An 18282-nucleotide genomic window follows, 5' to 3' on the forward strand; every position below is an offset into this window, starting at 1 on the left:
GAGCCCAGGAGTTGGAGGTTGCTATGAGCAGTGAAGCCATGGCACTCTACCCAGGGGCTCAGCTTGAGGCTCTGTCTCAAAAAAAAAAAAAAAAAGAAGGTAGACTGTTCTTTTTCTGAGTTAATGTTTGTATCTTTTATCATCATTTAAAAGATTAAATTTGGAATATTGTATTAATTCTGGTATATCATGGTGAACATCAATATTATGAATCTGTTTTTAAATAATGCTTTTTATCTCGACTATAAAAGCAATATAGGGGCAAATGTCTCTCATTTAGAGGTAATCTATGTTAATATTTTAATATACTTTTTCTCATTTAGTTTCTTTTTTCACAAAACCAATTTGAGGCCAGGTATAGTGGCTAACACCTATCATTCTAGCACTTTGGGAGACCCAAGGTGAGGGATTACTTGAAGCCAGGAGTTAAGAGACCAATCTGGGCGATATATCAAGACTTCTGTCCCAACAAAAATTTAAAAAAATTAGCCAGGTGTGGTGGCTTGTGCTGGTAGTCCCAGCTGCTTGGAAGACTGAGGCAGGAAGATCACTTGAACCTTGGGGTTCTAGGTTGCAGTGAACTATGACTACACTACTGTGCTCTAGTCTGGGTAACAGAATAAGACCCTGTCTCTAAAAATGAAAACCTGGGCTCGGCGCCCATAGCTCAGTATTTAGGGCACCAGCCACATACACTGGGGCTGGTGGGTTCAAATCCGGCCTGGGCCTGCTAAAAAACAATGACAACTACAACAAAAAAATAGCCAGGCGTTGTGGGCTCTTGTAGTCCCAGCTACTTGGGAGATTGAGGCAAGAGAATTGCTTAAGCCTAAGAGTTTGAGCTGTGCCCCCACATCACTCTACCTAGGGCAACATAGTGAAACTCTGTCTCAATAAAATATAAATAAATTAATTAATTAAATTAAAAAATGAAAACCAGTTTGTGATTATTCTGTATAATATTGTGATCTGCCTTTTTTATTTAATTCTCTCTTTTCTTTGATGATGTCTAATACTTGACACTTTAGTTACATTTGCTTTTTTCATTGTTAAATAGTTCTTAAGGTTATATTTTCATTGGCTTTGTAGTTTGGCATTATATACATGGAATTATTCATTTAATAATTACTCTGTTTTGATATGTATATTATTCCCAGTGTTTTACTTTGAAAATATTGTTGGACTCAGTGCCTGTAGCTTAGTAGTTAGGGCGCTGGCCACATACATCCAGGCAGGTGGGTTTGAACCCAGCCTGGCCTGCTAAACAGCAATGACAAACTCCAACAAAAAATAGCTGGGCATTGTAGTGAGCACTGGTAGTCCCAGCTACTTGGGAGGCTGAAGGCAAGAGAATTGTTCAAACCCAAGAGTTTGAGGTTATTGTGAGCTATGATGCCACAGTACTCTGCTGAGGGCAACATAGTGAGACTCTGTCTCAAAAAAAAGATATATATATATACTTGATATGAATACTTTATACACAGGCTTTGTATGTATTCTATTATTTTATTAAGATAAAATCCCTTGCTGTAGAATGATTGAGTTGAAGGGCTTTGAACAGTTTTAATACATTTAAACCATTACTTTTTGTTTGTTTGTTTGTTTTTTGAGACAGCCTCCCTCTGTCATCCCAGATAGAGTGCAGTGGTGTCATCACAGCTCACTGCAAACTCAGACTTCTAGGGTCAAACAACTTTCCTGCTTCAGCCTCCTAAGTAGCTGAGACTGCAGGTAGCATGCATTATGCCTGGCTGATTTTTTTCTATTTTTTTGCCTCATTCTTGGTCAGGCTGGTCCCAAACTCTTGGCCTCAAGCAGTCCTCCCTCCTTGGCCTCCCAGAGTGCTAGGATTACAAGGGTGAACCGCCACACCCAGCATAAAATATTACTATTGAGTAATTCAGTTGTTGAATTGAATTCCTTCTATGTTATACCATAAATTCTAAATTTCTTGTAAAATTATGATGAATAAGTAATAACTTAGTTAATATTGAAGAAATTTGTAGTGAGATGAATTTTTCCAATATAATTTAAGTAATATTTATATTATCTTAATTACTATGAATAATACCATTATATAATATATAATTATATTTATAAGTAACATGATATTATTTAACATTTAAATTATTTAGATGTTATAAATAAAGTATCTTAATTTTTTAATTGACATAATTATACATATTTCTGGGGTACATAGTGATGTTTTGATGCATTAATATACAGCGAACACATCAGGGTAGTTCATATATTCATCATCTCAAACATACAAAACTACTAGAAATCCCCTTTCGGTTTGCCTTTTTTATAAATGAAGATTTTCATATATTTTGTTCACTTAATGTGAGGTATACTTCTAATTTATTTTCTCTTAAGTTTCCACACTTGAATGTTTTTTTCATTCTTTTAAGAAATGAACTCAGTGATGTGTATTTTTTTATTTTTTAGATTGCTGCGCTTTACATATGGTCCTTCATTTCCTCCATTTAAAGTTCCCGATGAAGATGCCAGTCTAATACCTCCAGAAATGGATAATGAGTGTGTTGCACAGACTTGGTTTCGCTTTTTACATATGTTAAGGTATTATTATTTTATTATGTCAGGTGCTCTTTACCCAGTAAGTGTTTTAGGGCAGGAACCATGCTGGGTGGAACTCTCTTGTTTGAATTTGGAATGTGGATGCTAAGCTCAATCCATTAAATGGAACCAGAGAAGACAACAAACACATCCACGTGTGCCTCTTGCTCTCCCCACCCCACAGGGTTAGGCTGTCCTCAGCTGCTCTAGATCTTACACGATCTAGGAACTTGTTTCCTGTGGCAGAGGCAGCCCTGTTCTCTTGCCTGTGGCTGTAGCCTGGATACTGATCTCTTCCAGGACTTGTTAACATCCTGTGGTAACAGCTTGTTTAGTCCTGCACTCACTGGTTAGTCTGCCTATTCAGGGCCTTCGTCTAGTAGCCTGTTGATTAAAATTTCACTGAGAGATACGTCCTAAAATTTCACAGAAGGATATACTCCTACTTTATAGTAATTCTGTTCAGTTTAGTTTCATCACTTCCTACTTGCCCTCTTCCAACCCCATACATGTGCTCTTTGGAACTTTTATTGTATTGTAAACTGACTGATTTTTAAACTTTTTTCTTGCATGTCTTTTTGGTTCGATTAACCTCATTTTTTCTATTTGCATATTGATGATTCTAAATTACTCTCTACGAGACTTTTTTGTAAATTAGAGGGGTTAACCATTTTCTGTCATTTCTTCCTAGTTTGTAGTTATAGTTTGTGTTTCTTAGCTTTAAGTGATTTTAGTTTTTGAATGTTTTTTTCTGTGATCATTTTATATTTTCTTTAAGATTAGAAAGTCTGTGTTTTTTGATCAGATGGATACTGATATTTACCTATGAGTTCTTCTAATTTTGTTTCCTGTGTAGTATTAAGTTATATAGATCAGACTCTGTCTCTAGTTTACATATTATTCCATTAATTTCTTCATTTATTCATATACCAGATTCACACTTTACGTTTTTTAACTTTATGTTTACTGTTATCTGGTAAGCTTACTGACTTTTTCCCTCTTTTCTTCTGGCCTGTTTAACATTTCAGATGAATTTTAGAATCAATTTGTCAAGTTAAAAAAACGTAAGCAAACAGAAAAACACCACAGAACTTTTTTAGGGGTTTGGCTTGTTTATTAACTAGGGTAAGGAACACATCCTGCTTTAGTACTTGAACCTAAAGTGGGGAGCAGCTTTGGTCATACTCATTCAGGGATCTGGCCTGGCAGAGGCTCTCCCATCTTCCTCATATGACTCCATTAGGGCCTCAATGTTATGAGCAGGAGCCTTTGTATCTGGCTAGCAGATAGGGAAGAGAAAGGAAAAAAATTGTGTGGGAGTTTTTTTTTCTGGGCCAGGCCTTGAAGTGATGTAAATCATTGTTACTCACATTCCATTGGCCAGAACTCAGACACACACCACACTTAATTGCAAGAGAAAAGAGACTCTGCCAAAGATGAGAATTGTATTAAGCCTGTATTTATATTTAGGAAAAGCTAGGGGAAAAAAGCCATTTTATACAAAAGACACTTGTACTCAAATGTTTGTAGCAGCACTATTTATAATTGCAAAGATGTGGAAATGACCCAGGTGCCCATCAATACATGAATGGATTAATAAATTATGGTGTATGTGTACCATGGAATACCGTTCAGCCTTAAAAAGATGATGGTCTGGTATCTTTAATAGTGACCTGGATGGAATTAGAGATTATTCTTTCAGAATGGGATAGAAAAACACCATGTATACTCGGTACTAAATTGGAACTAGTTGATCAATACTTACGTGTTCCTATAAAAGCAAAACAGTGAAATTTGAGAAGGTGGGAGGGGAAAGAAGGTTGAGTAAATTCACAACTAACAGATAATGTTACACACTTTCTCTAGGAGAAAGGGATACTTATAAGTTTGATTTAAAATATACAAAAGCTAACTATGTAACCAAAATGTACCCCACTAATACTCTGAATTTTTTTTTAAAAAGCTGATATCTTGGCTCATTGCCCATAGCACAGTGGTTACAGCGCTAGCAACATGCACCAAAGCTGGCAGGTTCACACCCAGCGTGGGCCAGCTAAATAACAATGGCAACTGCAACAAAAATAGCCGGACATTGTGGTGGGCACCTGTATAGTCCCAGTTACTCGGGAGGCTGAGTCAAGAGAACCACTTGAGCCCAGGAGTTTGAGATTGCTGTGAGCTGTGACGCTGTGGCACTCTACCAAGAGTGACATAGTGACACTCTGTCTCAAAAAAAAAAAAAGCTGATATCTTATATTCTTATCATCCTGGGCAACATAATGAGATCCCACCTCTACCATGAATTATAAAAAAAAATTAGCCAGACTTGGTGGTGTGTAATTTGGAAGGGAAAGGCAGGAGCATCACTTGAGTCCAGGAGTTTGAGGCTGCATGTGCCACTGCACTCTACCGTGGATGACAGAGTAAGATCTAGATCTTGTTTCTTTAAAAAATAAAGTAAAGTAAGTATAAGACAGTTATGTTTTGACCATCCTTTTGTTCTGATTTTCATTGGAATGTGTCTAACATATGGAATTTTGAGTAGGATATTGGTTGTCAATGTTAGACATTCTTTTTTCTGTTCCTGGTTTCCTAAGCAATTTAAAAGTTTAAAAAATATAAAGAAAATCAAGAATAATATTGAACTTTTTCAAATCATATAATTAAATGGTTTCCCTTTTTTTACTGACTGATGTGATATATTAATTTATTTCTCAATGTTGAGCCATCTTTTATTTCTGAGAGAAAAGTTATACTTGGTTACGGAGTGCTATTCTTTTAATGTTTTCCTGAATTGTCTCTAGTTCTATTTTTTTACTAAATTGTGTTTTGGTAACTTAAAAAAGAATAAGAAGACTTCCGGGGGCGGCACCTGTGGCTCAGTGAGTAGGGCGCTGGCCCCATATACCGAGGGTGGCGAGTTCGAACCCAGCTGCTGCCAAACTGCAACAAAAAATTAGCTGGGCATTGTGGCGGGTGGGAGGCTGAGGCAAGAGAATCGCCTAAGCCCAAGAACTGGTGGTTGCTGTGAGCTGTAACATCACGGCGCTCTACCAAGGGCAATAAAGTGAGGCTCTGTCAAAAAGAAAAGAAAACTTCCTATCCTCCTCTTCTATATTGTGTAAAAGTTTTGTGTTTCTTAAGAGTTCGAAATAAATGCAATAAAACTATAGTTCTGGAATCCATTTTTAGAAGTAGTTCTTGGGTAATCTTTTATGTTTCTTTACTCCTTAATTGATCACTTCAGGCTTAATTTTTCTTTTTGAGCTGACTTTGGTATTTTAATCAGCCTTCTTTTGAATGTAAAGAATGGGTGTCTACTTAAGCCAATGCAAGTAAAAAAGAGGATATTTATATGAAGATATAGCGGTCTCACTGGGCTCTAAAAATGAGCAGTTTTCATGTTGGGAAGGGATTAAGGCAGCCCTGGGACAAGCCGTTCTGTCTTGTGCCTCTTAGTTTTTTTATGCTCTTGTGCATGCGGTTCTCCTCCTCCAGCAGGCTTCCCCTGAGTTCTTGTTTCTGCCTTTGGGAGGTACATGCAACCCTGTGATAAATGCCCAGTGGTGATAGTGTGATAGTGTGTGATACTATGTAACTTCACCTTTAGTCCTTTCAGTTCGCTGAGGCTTTCTTTCCCTTTGCTCAGATTCTCCGAAGAGATAAATTAGATCAAATTATTGTTGTTAATTAGGCTACGTTAGTTTTAGGTCTCTAGCAGACACCTGGATACACTTGTTTAGTACAGTTTTACTTTGCTTAAATGAGCTATGGATAAGTAGAAGGGAGATAAGTGAGGATTATTCAGAAGAGGCTATTATGGTTATTGGCAAATTCCCTGGGATGAGGACTGATGATGGAGAGACAGACATCAAAACTTTATCTAGTATGATAATGCTTTAAAAATATTTCCTGTTTTTGTTTGTAGCATGAGAAACAGAATATTCAAATGCTTGTCCTGGACTTGTTTGTGTATGACCACCTGCCCTTCAGGCCCTACCTAAAGATTCTATTTCAGTAAATTTAGGTGGAATCTGGATTTTTAAAAGGCTCCCTAAATGGGTCAGTTACACAAGGGCATTGGGAATTGCCAGAATACAGTTTCTGATATGTGCTTTATATCTTTTGTTACCATTCTCATTCCAAATTTTATTTATTTTCTTGAATTTGTCCTCTGAATATTTGGGTGCCAATAAATCATTTCTGGTTTACATTTGGAGGAGTTGATAGAAGCCTTTCTCTCTTCAATTTTTATTAGCAAATAGATGTCAATTTAGCAGAGCTCTGCTGGACTGAAGTATAGTCCATTTCAACCTTACTTCCTACATTTCTAACTTCTAAGTAGATAAACCGCAACCCCCAGCAGATACTGCTGCTAGAGACTTCTTACCTCCTTTGCCCCACATGATGGATTACAGCTTTGTGGATACATTGGAAGCCCATTTTTCATACATTCACACATGTGCTGTTTCCTACTTAGTGTTATTTGAAATTGAAGGGTCTTTTGGTGCGTGGGAAAAAAGGGTTCAAAGGGCAGAGCATTTATAAGCCATGAATTTCTATTTATTAGCCTACTTCTTTTGCTTTGTAGCCAGTAGAAATTCTATTGGCTGTAGGTTATCAATATCACCCTGAATTGGAGAACCTATTGAATTGACAGCTAAGCAGACTGTTTTGAGTAGAAATCGAAATCTGTTTTTTAATGAAAAAATATAAAATTATTTGTACATAAAATATAACTCAGGTTCAAATATTAATGCATTGGTTTTTAAAAACATTTAAAAAAATTTTTTTTACTAAATTCAGTCTCTGTAGAGACTGTCAAAAATTGCCAATGTCAAGTGTATTTCATCATGTATTTCATCATGGTGGGGTATTAGGAAAAGTTCAATTAGTAATAATCATGCCTCAGATGAACCTCATTGACTATGATACTGCCACTGTGCAAAACTAATAAATTGTTTTGAGATGTATGGTTTTATTTATTTATTTATTTTTGTAGAGACAGAGTCTCACTTTATTGCCCTCTGTATAGTGCTGTGGCATCACAGAGCTCACAGCAACCTCCAACTCCTGGGCTTAGGCGATTCTCTTGCCTCAGCCTCCTGAGTAGTTAGGACTACAGGTGCCTGCCACAATGCCCGGCTATTTTTTTTGTTGCAGTTTGGCTGGGTCTGGGTTTGAACCCACCACCCTCAGTATATGGGGCTGGTGCCCTACCCACTGAGCCACATGCGCTGCCTGAGATATATGTTTAGTATATACATAAAACTGTGAAATGTTAATATTAAAGTAAAATTTTTTCCTTGGATTTCTTTTTGATTTATTTATAGTTTTACCATTCCATTGCTTAATTCCAAATATATTGGGAAAAATATCTATGTGTATTCTTAAAATATTAAAACCTTTTCTAGTCTTACTTTGATTCTCATTCTCAGAATAGAAGGAATGAGTTTGTGCAAATACACTGCACATCTTCTTTAAAAAAAAGGTTAATGTGTGAATCCCTAGCCCATTTAATACAGATCAGTCTCCTCTCTGAATCAAAGAAATAGGCATAAAAGTCCTGTTTTTAAATTAAGATTGCATGTATTTCATGAAATTTCTAAATGTGTAATTATTTCTTCTCTCTCTTTTGATAGTAATCCTGTGGATTTGAGTAACCCAGCTATTATAAGCTCTACCCCCAAATTTCAGGAACAGTTCTTGAATGTGAGCGGAATGCCGCAAGAATTGAATCAGTATCCCTGCCTTAAACATCTGCCTCAAATATTTTTTCGTGCCATGCGTGGAATCAGCTGTCTGGTGGATGCATTCTTAGGTGAATTTTGCATATGTTGCTAGGTGTATGAAGAGCTACATTTAGATAACACTTGAGTTGTAATAGAAACTATTACAGAAAACCCAAAGGAAAAGTTAAACAGATTTGATGACAACAAACTAGGAAAAGTTATTTGCAATAAATATAGTAGCTAGAAGAGTATTTTTGTCTTTATATAAATAGAGCAAACAGAATGCTAAGAGAAAGAATTTTTTCTGATAGATCTATGAATAAAGGAATGAATAAATGATTATAAAAGAAAAAATGTTCATGCTCACTAGTTATCCGAGGAAACTACAGATTAAAATGCATTAGGGGCCAGGCCAATCCCATGTATATCATTTGAAATCAAATTATGCCTTTTGTAAACTGCTTTTTTAAGCTGTTTTTCACATTTTAGATGTACACACATCAAAAGTCAGAATTTTTTAAACCTGTTGAAAGGCAGTAATATTTATTTCTAAAACATTTGTTCTATGCTTTTACTAATATATTATGCAATTCATATATTCTGATATGCACAGTTTTGCCGCCACGTAACAAGCCAAAATCCCATTGTAAATAAGATAGTTTATTTTCACATAAACGTTAATTCCAGGGTGTGGCAGTTTAGGGCAGTACCACTGTCTGGAGTGCTAGGCCCTTCTTCCATCTTGTGATTCCCCATCCTTTGTGCACTGCCTTGTAAGCCGTGATGTCAGTTGAGTGAGTTTTAGCCATCCTCTCTAGGAAATAAGGAAGGAAGGAGAGTCTACAGCTGATTGATCCTTTTAAGGAAAATTCTCAGAAGAGTCACTCAACAATCATCAGCCTCTCCGTGTTCAAAGCTGGCCACTCTTGCTGCAAGAGCAACTTGAACATGGAGTCATTGATTTTTGTGTAGTCATGTCCTGCTAAAATGTTCTATTCCCTAGGAAGAAAGGATAAATGAATATTAGGAGGCAACTAACATTCTCTGCTATAGCATTAGTCTTTGTGTCCCAAGATTTTGCTAGTGTTACTTGGGGAAGGTTTCCTGATCACAGAAATAACTCCATTTGTCTTTTTTTAAAGGTATTTCTAGACCCCGATCAGACAGTGCTCCTCCAACACCTGTGAATAGATTAAGTATGCCTCAAAGTGCTGCTGTCAATACTACCCCACCACATAACCGGAGGCACCGGGCTGTTACTGTGAATAAGGCCACCATGAAGACAAGCACAGTAAGACTTTACATTACCATCGTTATGCTGTATAAGACTGGCTTTTTAATCTGCCATTCTAGGGATTCACACATTCTCAGACTTTTCATAGATATGTGTGTTCTTATGGTTCTTCTAATAGGTTAGTACTGCTCATGCCTCAAAAGTTCAGCACCAGGCATCTTCCACCTCTCCTCTGTCAAGTCCAAATCAGACTAGTTCAGAACCCCGGCCACTGCCTGCCCCTCGGAGACCAAAGGTTAACAGCATCTTGAATCTCTTTGGATCATGGTTATTTGATGCAGCATTTGTTCACTGTAAACTTCATAATGGGATAAACAGAGACAGCAGCATGACTGGTAAATATTGCTCAAGAAATATGTTATCATTTTTTTCCTTTCCTTTTTTTTTCTTTTCTTTTTAGTCTTTCCTACCTGCAAGATTAATATGTATCTTAAAAAGCTGTCTGTTTCTGACCCAACACTGTCTTTTGCTTAACCCCTTCCAGCTGAAGTAATAGAACTTTGGAAGTTTTCCTTCTGTCTTTTTAAATGTATGTTCTATGAGGTTTGGCCTTTTGTCTGGTTTTATTAGATACACTTCAGGTTAGTCATTTTTTGTTGAATCAAATTCCATCCAGTAGGTGACCTGGAAGTTCCCTTCATGTCAGCCAGGATAATAATAGTTTATTAAAGATTTTGAGGGTCTTTATCTGACACAAGCAATCAATATAACCTTGTTCTTTGTACCCTCAATGAATCCCCAACAATAAAAAAAAAAAAAAAAGAATTAAAGATTTTAACTCACAGGAAATGTTTTCTTAAGTTTTGATAGGCATTCATTCATTAGCACATGTAAATATCAGACAGTTTTTGCTTCTCAATAGATTTTAACATCTCAGATTTTAGTCTAGGGAACTTTATTTCAAGGGCATACTTCAAAATACCATTTGTTTTGTAACTTAATAACTGACTGGCAAAGAATTAATAAATTAACCCTCATCTTCATTTAGATTTTATTATAAAAGTGAAACTAAATAAAATCTGATTTATTTTTTCCATCTTGCCATTATACTTGGCAGTAGTGTCATAGAGTGCAAGATGGATGGGTAGGGTAGAGCTCAATGTTTTGAATATTTATGATATGTCTTACAGAGCTGAAAAATAATACTGGCTGGCATTTATTGAGCTGCTATTACTATGTGCGAGGTATTATGATGTATGCATTAATGACTGTATTGGTTGTTTAATAAGAAAGCATTTTTCTACTGGGGTCAGTAATAGATTAAGATAAAAAGATGCATCTCTAGGGAGAATATTAATTCCAAGGATAAAACTAATGGCTACAGGTATCTCTGCTTTCTCTCAGAGATGCATCCTTAGCTATTATGTATCATCTTAGAACTAGGATCTGTGCCTGTGAACATTATACACATGTCATTATTTTGGGTGTTCTTATAAATCTTTTAAATAAGTTAGAAAAGTTGTGAATGTAAAGATTTTTAGGAATGTAAATTGAGAATTACATGGTTTAGTTTAAGGAGTCCTTTGTTTATTCTGTTCAAATTCAGACACTTTATATTCTGTCATTTCCATATTATAATTTTATTCACAAGTTTGAAAGCAGTGCTTATTTATGGATAAGTAAATGTACTTATAATGACTGAATGAAAACTTTTTTAAAAACCACTTTTGGGTTTTAGTTTCTTTATGTTTATGTACCTTATATTTTGAGTTTTCTGACCATGTTGATATTTATTAATTTGTATTGTATTTTCTAGAATGAGTCAGTCATATTTTAAATAATTTTTATTAAGATGTAATTCTTACAATGTAACTTTGGGTATAGAGCTGTTGATACTGAAATCCCTGAATCTAGAATGGCTTAACCTCCTTCTTCATTGCTGGGCTTGCTTAGAGGGGATTGACAGATCTTTTCCACTCTCTTAGGGAGTTTGTAACAGCTTTGCTCATCCTCTTGTACCAGAATACAGAAACCAGAATTCCTTTAACTCTTTAACATTTTCCTTGTTGGGGAGAGGATAAAATCTCCTCTAATATTAGTGTTTAGAGATGATAAAGGCTGTTACATTACCCGGGAGATATGAGGTGTTCAAATAGTTGAAGGGTTCAGAATGCTGTTGGGTGTGGGGGAGGTTTGGTTATACCGACTGTTTTTTAAGTACTGGCTGCCATCAAGGAATTCTGCCATGTAGTTCACCTTAAAATGTTTGCTTCTTTGAACTGGATAGCTTTAGATTTATATACGGTGCTTTGTAAAAGTAACATTGAGCTGGGAAGGGTTAATGAACTAAAATTTTAATGCACGTTATGGGCAGTTCAAAACCTCAATTCTTTGTAGTTGTGTAATTTTCTTTGTTCATTGTTTTGCATGATAACAAAAATCATAATTTTGGACCTGAATGCACAATTTCCTATGTTTTTGAACTAGCTTGTGGTATCGTAAAGCTTTTAATCTAACTTTTAAAAAGCTAAAAAGCTTCTTAACTTACTGTAAAATCTCACCATCTTTAAAGTATTTTATAATTACTGCTGTCCTTTGATTTGTTTCCATTTATTTCTATTATCTTGCAGCATCTTTTATCCAAATTCTTCTTTCTTATAAATCTTGTAAGTAGGAACCAGAAGCTTCTCCTTAATTGCAGTCATGTTTTTATTTTTTTTCATAATTCCATTAAAAAATTTGATTGTCATTGTCTCTTGTAGTTTTTGCACTTGGGAAGAAAAATACTTTTCTGTGTTTTGAATGGGGAAGATTGTTGGCAAAAGCAAATTAATCTGCCTGAATCAGTCCCATTATTTCTGTATACTAGTCTGGTCATGTCATGAATTCCAGGACTTTGCACTAACTGTGTTTTGGCTTTTTTTTTTTTTTTTTAAAGCTTTAAGCTTATTTTTATACAGATTTAGTGTTTGATTTGTATGCATTCTGCATGTAGTGTTTTTCAAATGTATTATTGCTGGATAGCTTATTCAGGACTAAAAATGGCTCATGGGAAGTTGCATAAAGATTTATGCTTGACTCTGCATTTTATCAAATCTATTATTGCAAAATAATTTAAGCATTTCATGTGGAGTAATAAAGGATTTCAGAGTGATTTTCAATACACTGTGAAATCTTTGTTAAAAAGAAAAGCAACTTTCAAAGGGCTTCTGTTTCAGTGATAACAAATGATCATAATAATCTTTCTTACCAACCCAATTTTCTGATTTATCAACCTCAAGTTAGCTGCTGTCTGTGGTTGTTAAAATTCATTCTCATTTTGCTTGGTTGGGCAATTCTTTGGTGTGTGTTTTGGAGTTGGGTGGGTGGGTAGAAATGCTTTCTCTTCTTCCCTATCCATTTCTTATTCTTACCTTGCCCTCTCCCTAAAGTATACAAACTGGCATGGAGTTGCCCATTTAATTATGATGCCCATATAGGGTAATGTGTAAGTTACAGTAGCTAATGTTTATCATTCTATAGAGGGAAGAAAAAAATAGAAAATAATAGAAAAGCTAAATTATGTATTATATATCTGTATGTAAATACAGATATATACAAATGTCTTTTCTGATCAAAAATTCAGTTGAAAATGCTTCTTGTAGAATCTGTTAAACTGACAGTGCCACTGTAAATTAATTTTTACTTATTTTCAAAGAAGATTTCAGAGAGCCCTTTTAAAAAAACATTAAGATATAGTTGCTAAATAAAAGCATTATTGGATTCAAGTAGCTATTTAATAACACCAACATTTGATCTTTGTGTCCAGGGTCCCATGAGCCTATTTGGCATATTGACAAACATAATAAAACACTCCTTTTCTCTCCCCAGCCATTACAACACAAGCTAGCATGGAGTTTCGACGGAAAGGGTCACAAATGTCCACAGACACCATGGTTTCCAATCCTATGTTTGATGCAAGTGAATTTCCTGATAACTATGAAGCAGGAAGAGCTGAGGCTTGTGGGACACTGTGTAGGATTTTTTGTAGCAAGAAGACTGGAGAAGAGATTCTGCCAGCTTATTTATCCAGGTCTTAGAATTTTTTGTTTGTTTTTCCATTTGTATAGCTTTGATAGTGAAACTATTGTAGCATGGCTTGGTAGACTGAATTGATAAGTAAATGTTGATGTGAAATACCCACAGATGTTATCTGTAAGTAATTGAAATTTGCTTGAATTCTTCCATTTCACCTGCCTCATCAGATTTGGTAAAGACTCCTAAAGGCTTTTTTATTTAGAAGTGTCATTTATTCCTTACTATTTGACTTTTATTAGTTATGTAGAGATTTGGAAAAACCGCAATAATTTGTTAATAAATTTTTAGTACAATATTAGGCATGTAGATAGCAGAGTCAGCTTTAAATCCTGCCTCCAAGGAGCTTATTTTCTAGGGAGAACAAAGCCAGGAACTCAAGTTAACAATGATCCAATAGGAATAAGAAGTTGATGGGAGAGGCACAGATAAAGTGCTGTGGCATTCAGAGGAAGAAGCAGTACACATTTATTTCAGGGCCTTCAAAAAAAAAGAGTTACAGAGTCTTGGATGATTGTGCCATACTTACAAAGGATGGATAGCATTTTGACTATTTTAGGTAGTTGGGTAGTATCGTCTTATTAAAATCTCTGGCATCAACTGTCTTTGTGAATGGCTCTGCTGTCCATTCAGTTGCTTAGGCCAAAAACTAGGAATCACTTCCTCTCCCTTTGTGTCTTTAGTTGGTCAGCCAATTCCTCTTGCCTTTCTGCTACTTAATGCTCTTTCTGATCTCTTTCCACTCTGTCTTCACCGTGACACTTCAGACATTACTTTTTGCCTAAATTAATAATAGCCTCCTATTTTTCTTGGCTCTCTTTTACCCTCTTCAACTGATCCTTCATACACCTGCTGAAGTTAGGTTAACATCAACAAGAGCATTTGGGTATCTGTATACCTACTAGGTTCTCAAGAGAGAGGATTAAACTGACTCTCAGAAGGAACCAGGTGCAGAAGTAGTGCATAGACATGCAAAAGAATGATACATGCAGGGAACTAGGCAGGGCTGTCTTGACCATAGACTCTTGACTTAACCAAGTAGCTAGGTTTACACTTGAAGAAGATGTAACAGACACAAATCTTTTTTCTTCATTATGAAAGACAATTTGGTTCTTACCGTATATGAATCAGAATTGTTTTAATTCCAGTAAGACCTTTTAAAGGATAGAAAAGAGTGAAGAGAAGAAATAGACTTTTAGATAACTATGTAGAAAATAATAATTATGAAAATGTTTGATAAGCAGTTTATTTAAATTTTTTTTCTTGCTTTCCTAGATTTTACATGCTTTTAATTCAAGGTTTGCAGATAAATGATTATGTGTGCCATCCTGTCTTGGCCAGCGTTATTCTAAACTCTCCTCCTTTGTTCTGCTGTGACTTGAAAGGGATTGATGTTGTGGTTCCTTACTTTATTTCAGCTCTTGAAACCATTTTGCCTGACAGGTAAGCTGTCATTCTCTGCTGTTATCAGTTTTTGGCCTGGTCTGTTTTTGTGCTTCCTCCCCTCTTTCCTAATGTATCCTGTCCAGTTGTCTTCATAGTCCAAGGGGACTCAGGCCACATTAAGTGAATGTTGAATGTTCAGACCACCTTATCCCTGAACTCCTTCAGTTCCCAGCTGTCTGTGGACTTGTTGAATCTTTCCTGGCCTGGTCTAGAGGGATAAGAGCATTCCAGCCTAAAGGTTCTTCTTTTGTCCAGCAGGCCTCACATTTTAAATAAAGAAATAAATTGGGAAGCACCTGTGGCTCAGTGGGTAGGGCGCTGGCCCCATCTACCAAGGGTGGCGGGTTCAAACCCGGTCCTGGCCAAACTGCAACAAAAATGTAGCCTTGCATTGTGGCGGGTGCCTGTAGTCCCAGCTACTTGGAAGGCTGAGGCAAGAGAATTGCCCAAGCCCAGGAGTTGGTGGTTGCTGTGAGTTGTGTGACACCAAGGCACTCTACCAAGGGCAATAAAGTGAGACTCTGTGTCTACAAAATAAATAAATAAAATAAAGAAATAAAATTCTAGTTTAGTAACATTTTAACAGAAATTCACACACATATACTTGGATTGTGGGAAATTGGCATAACATGTATTTGGCAATAGCTAGAAATGTCCTTTAGTTAAAAAATACTAATAGCTTTTTATTTTTTGGCAGAGAACTCTCAAAATTCAAAAATTATGTAAATCCAACAGAATTGAGAAGATCCTCCATTAATATCCTGCTTTCTTTGTTGCCCCTCCCTCATCATTTTGGCACAGTCAAATCAGAGGTACTATTTTAAAGTTTTTTATTCTCTATCTTGTTTTGTGTGCTAATTTAAGTCAAATTATGTTTTAAAAAATGGAGCAGGAGTTTTTTTTTTTTCTTAAAAACTCGTTATTTCAAGTAAATTAACAAAGTTGATTTGTTATATTATTTTTTTCTGTCAATCTGCCAGCAAGTCTTGACCTGTGATTTCAAGTAGTTATAGGAAAGCGATATCTGATAACCTGTGCGAATGAGTTAGTGATGGATTTAGCACAGTGACAAATATCAGAGTGAAAGCCTAGCTCGTTAGACTGATCTAGCACAGTGTTTTTCAACCTTTTTTATCTCGTTGCACATTTGAACCTATAGTATTTCTGTGGCACACTTAAATTATGTTGATCAGTCCCAGGTGCAGTGGCTCATGCCTGTAATCCTGGCATTCTGGGAGGCCAAGGTGGATGGATTGCTTGAACTGAGGAGTTTGAGATCAGCCTGAACAAGAATGAGACCCTGTCTACTAAAAATAGAAAAACTAGTCAGGCATTGTGGTGGGTGCCTATAGTCCCAGCTACATGGGAGGCTAAGGCAAGAGGACCACAAGCCCAAGAGTTTGATATTGCTGTGAGCTGTGACGCTGTGGCATTCTACTCAGGGCAACAGAATGAGACTTTGTCTCAAAAAAAAAAAAAGAAAAAAATTAATTAATGACCTTTAAAAATGTTGTGGCACACCTAAGATCTTCTTATGGCACACTGGTTGAAAATCACTGCTCTAGCAGATCCATCATGGGCATAGTAAGCCACAAGAGCTGATATCTCCCACCTAAGGGCAACATTGCATGGGTACGTGACAAGCATCCTAGGTGAAGGACACAGCTACAATGTAGACTTTAACCTTATAAAAGCAATTTATGTAGCCTAATTGTATATACCCTCATACTAACTAAAATAAAAAAAAAATAAGAGTTGATAAATATTATTTGTTTTTCTCATAGGTGGTCCTGGAAGGAAAGTTTAGTAACGATGACAGCTCTTCTTATGATAAACCAATAACTTTTCTGTCCCTGAAGTTGAGACTTGTGAATATACTAATAGGTGCCTTGCAGACAGAAACGGACCCCAACAACACCCAAATGATACTAGGTTTGTGTTTATTGTTTCATAAGTGCAAACCCTGGTACTGTTGACTTCAGGCATGCTGAGAATTTGGTAAGCAGTGACAGGAGCCTAAGCCTAATGCAGCTCTACTTATTATTCTCAATCAGGGGCAAAGTTTGTTTGCTTTTTAATGTAAAAAATAATTTTAAAGGGGCGAGATGAGGGAAGTAAAGCATTACAGTTATCTTGGTAGGTCATTTTGTTTGTCCTTTTTGCTTTCCTTTCTCCCTTCTCCTTTCCTCTCTTCTTTTCTTCTTCCTTCCTTCTCTTCTTTTCCCTTCCTTTCCTCTCTCCTTACTTCTGCCTCTTCCTCCTCTCCTGCCCATTATTAACATAAGAAAAAAACTGGAGTTGAATATAATTCTGTAAGCCACATCAGAACCCTGCCAAGAAGACGGTACAGAGTAGCTTTGTATTTCTCCCCTCTTGTTGTTTCCCATTTCCTAATCACACAGATTCTCTGTGATAAATGTCTCCTCTTCATCATAACCACTGGTATATTGTAGGTCCTCATCACTTCTCAGCTTGCTTACTATGACCATCTCTTGTTTTACTTCTGGCTTTTCATCAAAGCCAAGGTTATGGTCCTAGATACAGATACTCTGGGGGGAATATTAGAGAAATGAGTGGCATGATTCTTACCCTTGAATAAGTCTCATTGCAGAGATTGAGATAGCCTCACAGTAGTCACAGAATAGCAGAAAGCAGTGTTGATTGCACATCACCTCGAACGTGAATGTCTTTAGGGTTGAGAGAGAAAAAACCCAAAAAGGCATTCAACTCCTGCTCTAACCTTTACATTTTAATTCATTGACCCTGTGTCTTTTTCACTGTCATTTCTCACTCCTTACCCAGCTTAAATTCCATTTCCCTTAACACTTAAAACCCTTATTTACCTAAACCCAACTGTCCACTTATTTCACACTCACACCTGAATGGTTAAATAGTGCTGGAGAAAACAAAATTGCACACTAGGGCTGCTTACACTTTTTAGATTTATGACTGAAAATCTCAGGTTGCACTTCACTCACTGAAAGTTTTACTAACTTTCCTAGTGAATTCAAACTTCTCTCTCATCTTTTATCTCCAAAGCCTGGTTCTTTTTTCCACTTAACTAATGATCTTGCTCCATATTCATAGAAAAAAATATCTTCCTATATCTGTAACCTACCGATAGTTTGCTCTTTCTTTTTTTTATTCAGCAAGTATTTGGGTTCTGTTATGTGTTGTGTGCCAGCCACCATCCTAGACTCTGGGATATGGCAAGGAACA

The 18282-nt window shown here is 36.3% G+C and overlaps 1 protein-coding gene and 1 non-coding gene across 3 annotated transcripts in view; one reads left to right on the forward strand and one right to left on the reverse strand.

The window, feature by feature from the left end:
- RALGAPB (Ral GTPase activating protein non-catalytic beta subunit) overlaps positions 1-18282 on the forward strand; it is a 116715-nt gene that overhangs the window by 38876 nt on the left and 59557 nt on the right. For both annotated transcript variants that reach the window (XM_012803944.2, XM_012803945.2), the window contains exons 6-13: positions 2449-2580; positions 8220-8398; positions 9452-9600; positions 9722-9938; positions 13414-13615; positions 14893-15060; positions 15761-15875; positions 16848-16995. In XM_012803944.2, coding sequence (XP_012659398.1) covers positions 2449-2580; positions 8220-8398; positions 9452-9600; positions 9722-9938; positions 13414-13615; positions 14893-15060; positions 15761-15875; positions 16848-16995 — 1310 coding nt within the window. The remainder of the gene's footprint in view (positions 1-2448; positions 2581-8219; positions 8399-9451; positions 9601-9721; positions 9939-13413; positions 13616-14892; positions 15061-15760; positions 15876-16847; positions 16996-18282) is intronic.
- Positions 7384-7529, reverse strand: LOC111724484. The gene has a single exon (XR_002772781.1). It is a non-coding gene; the product is annotated as a U4 spliceosomal RNA (small nuclear RNA).

The sequence above is a fragment of the Otolemur garnettii genome, unplaced genomic scaffold (genome assembly GCF_000181295.1).
Source record: "Otolemur garnettii isolate 467f Iridium unplaced genomic scaffold, OtoGar3 scaffold00023, whole genome shotgun sequence".
Taxonomy (NCBI): Eukaryota; Metazoa; Chordata; class Mammalia; order Primates; family Galagidae; genus Otolemur; species Otolemur garnettii.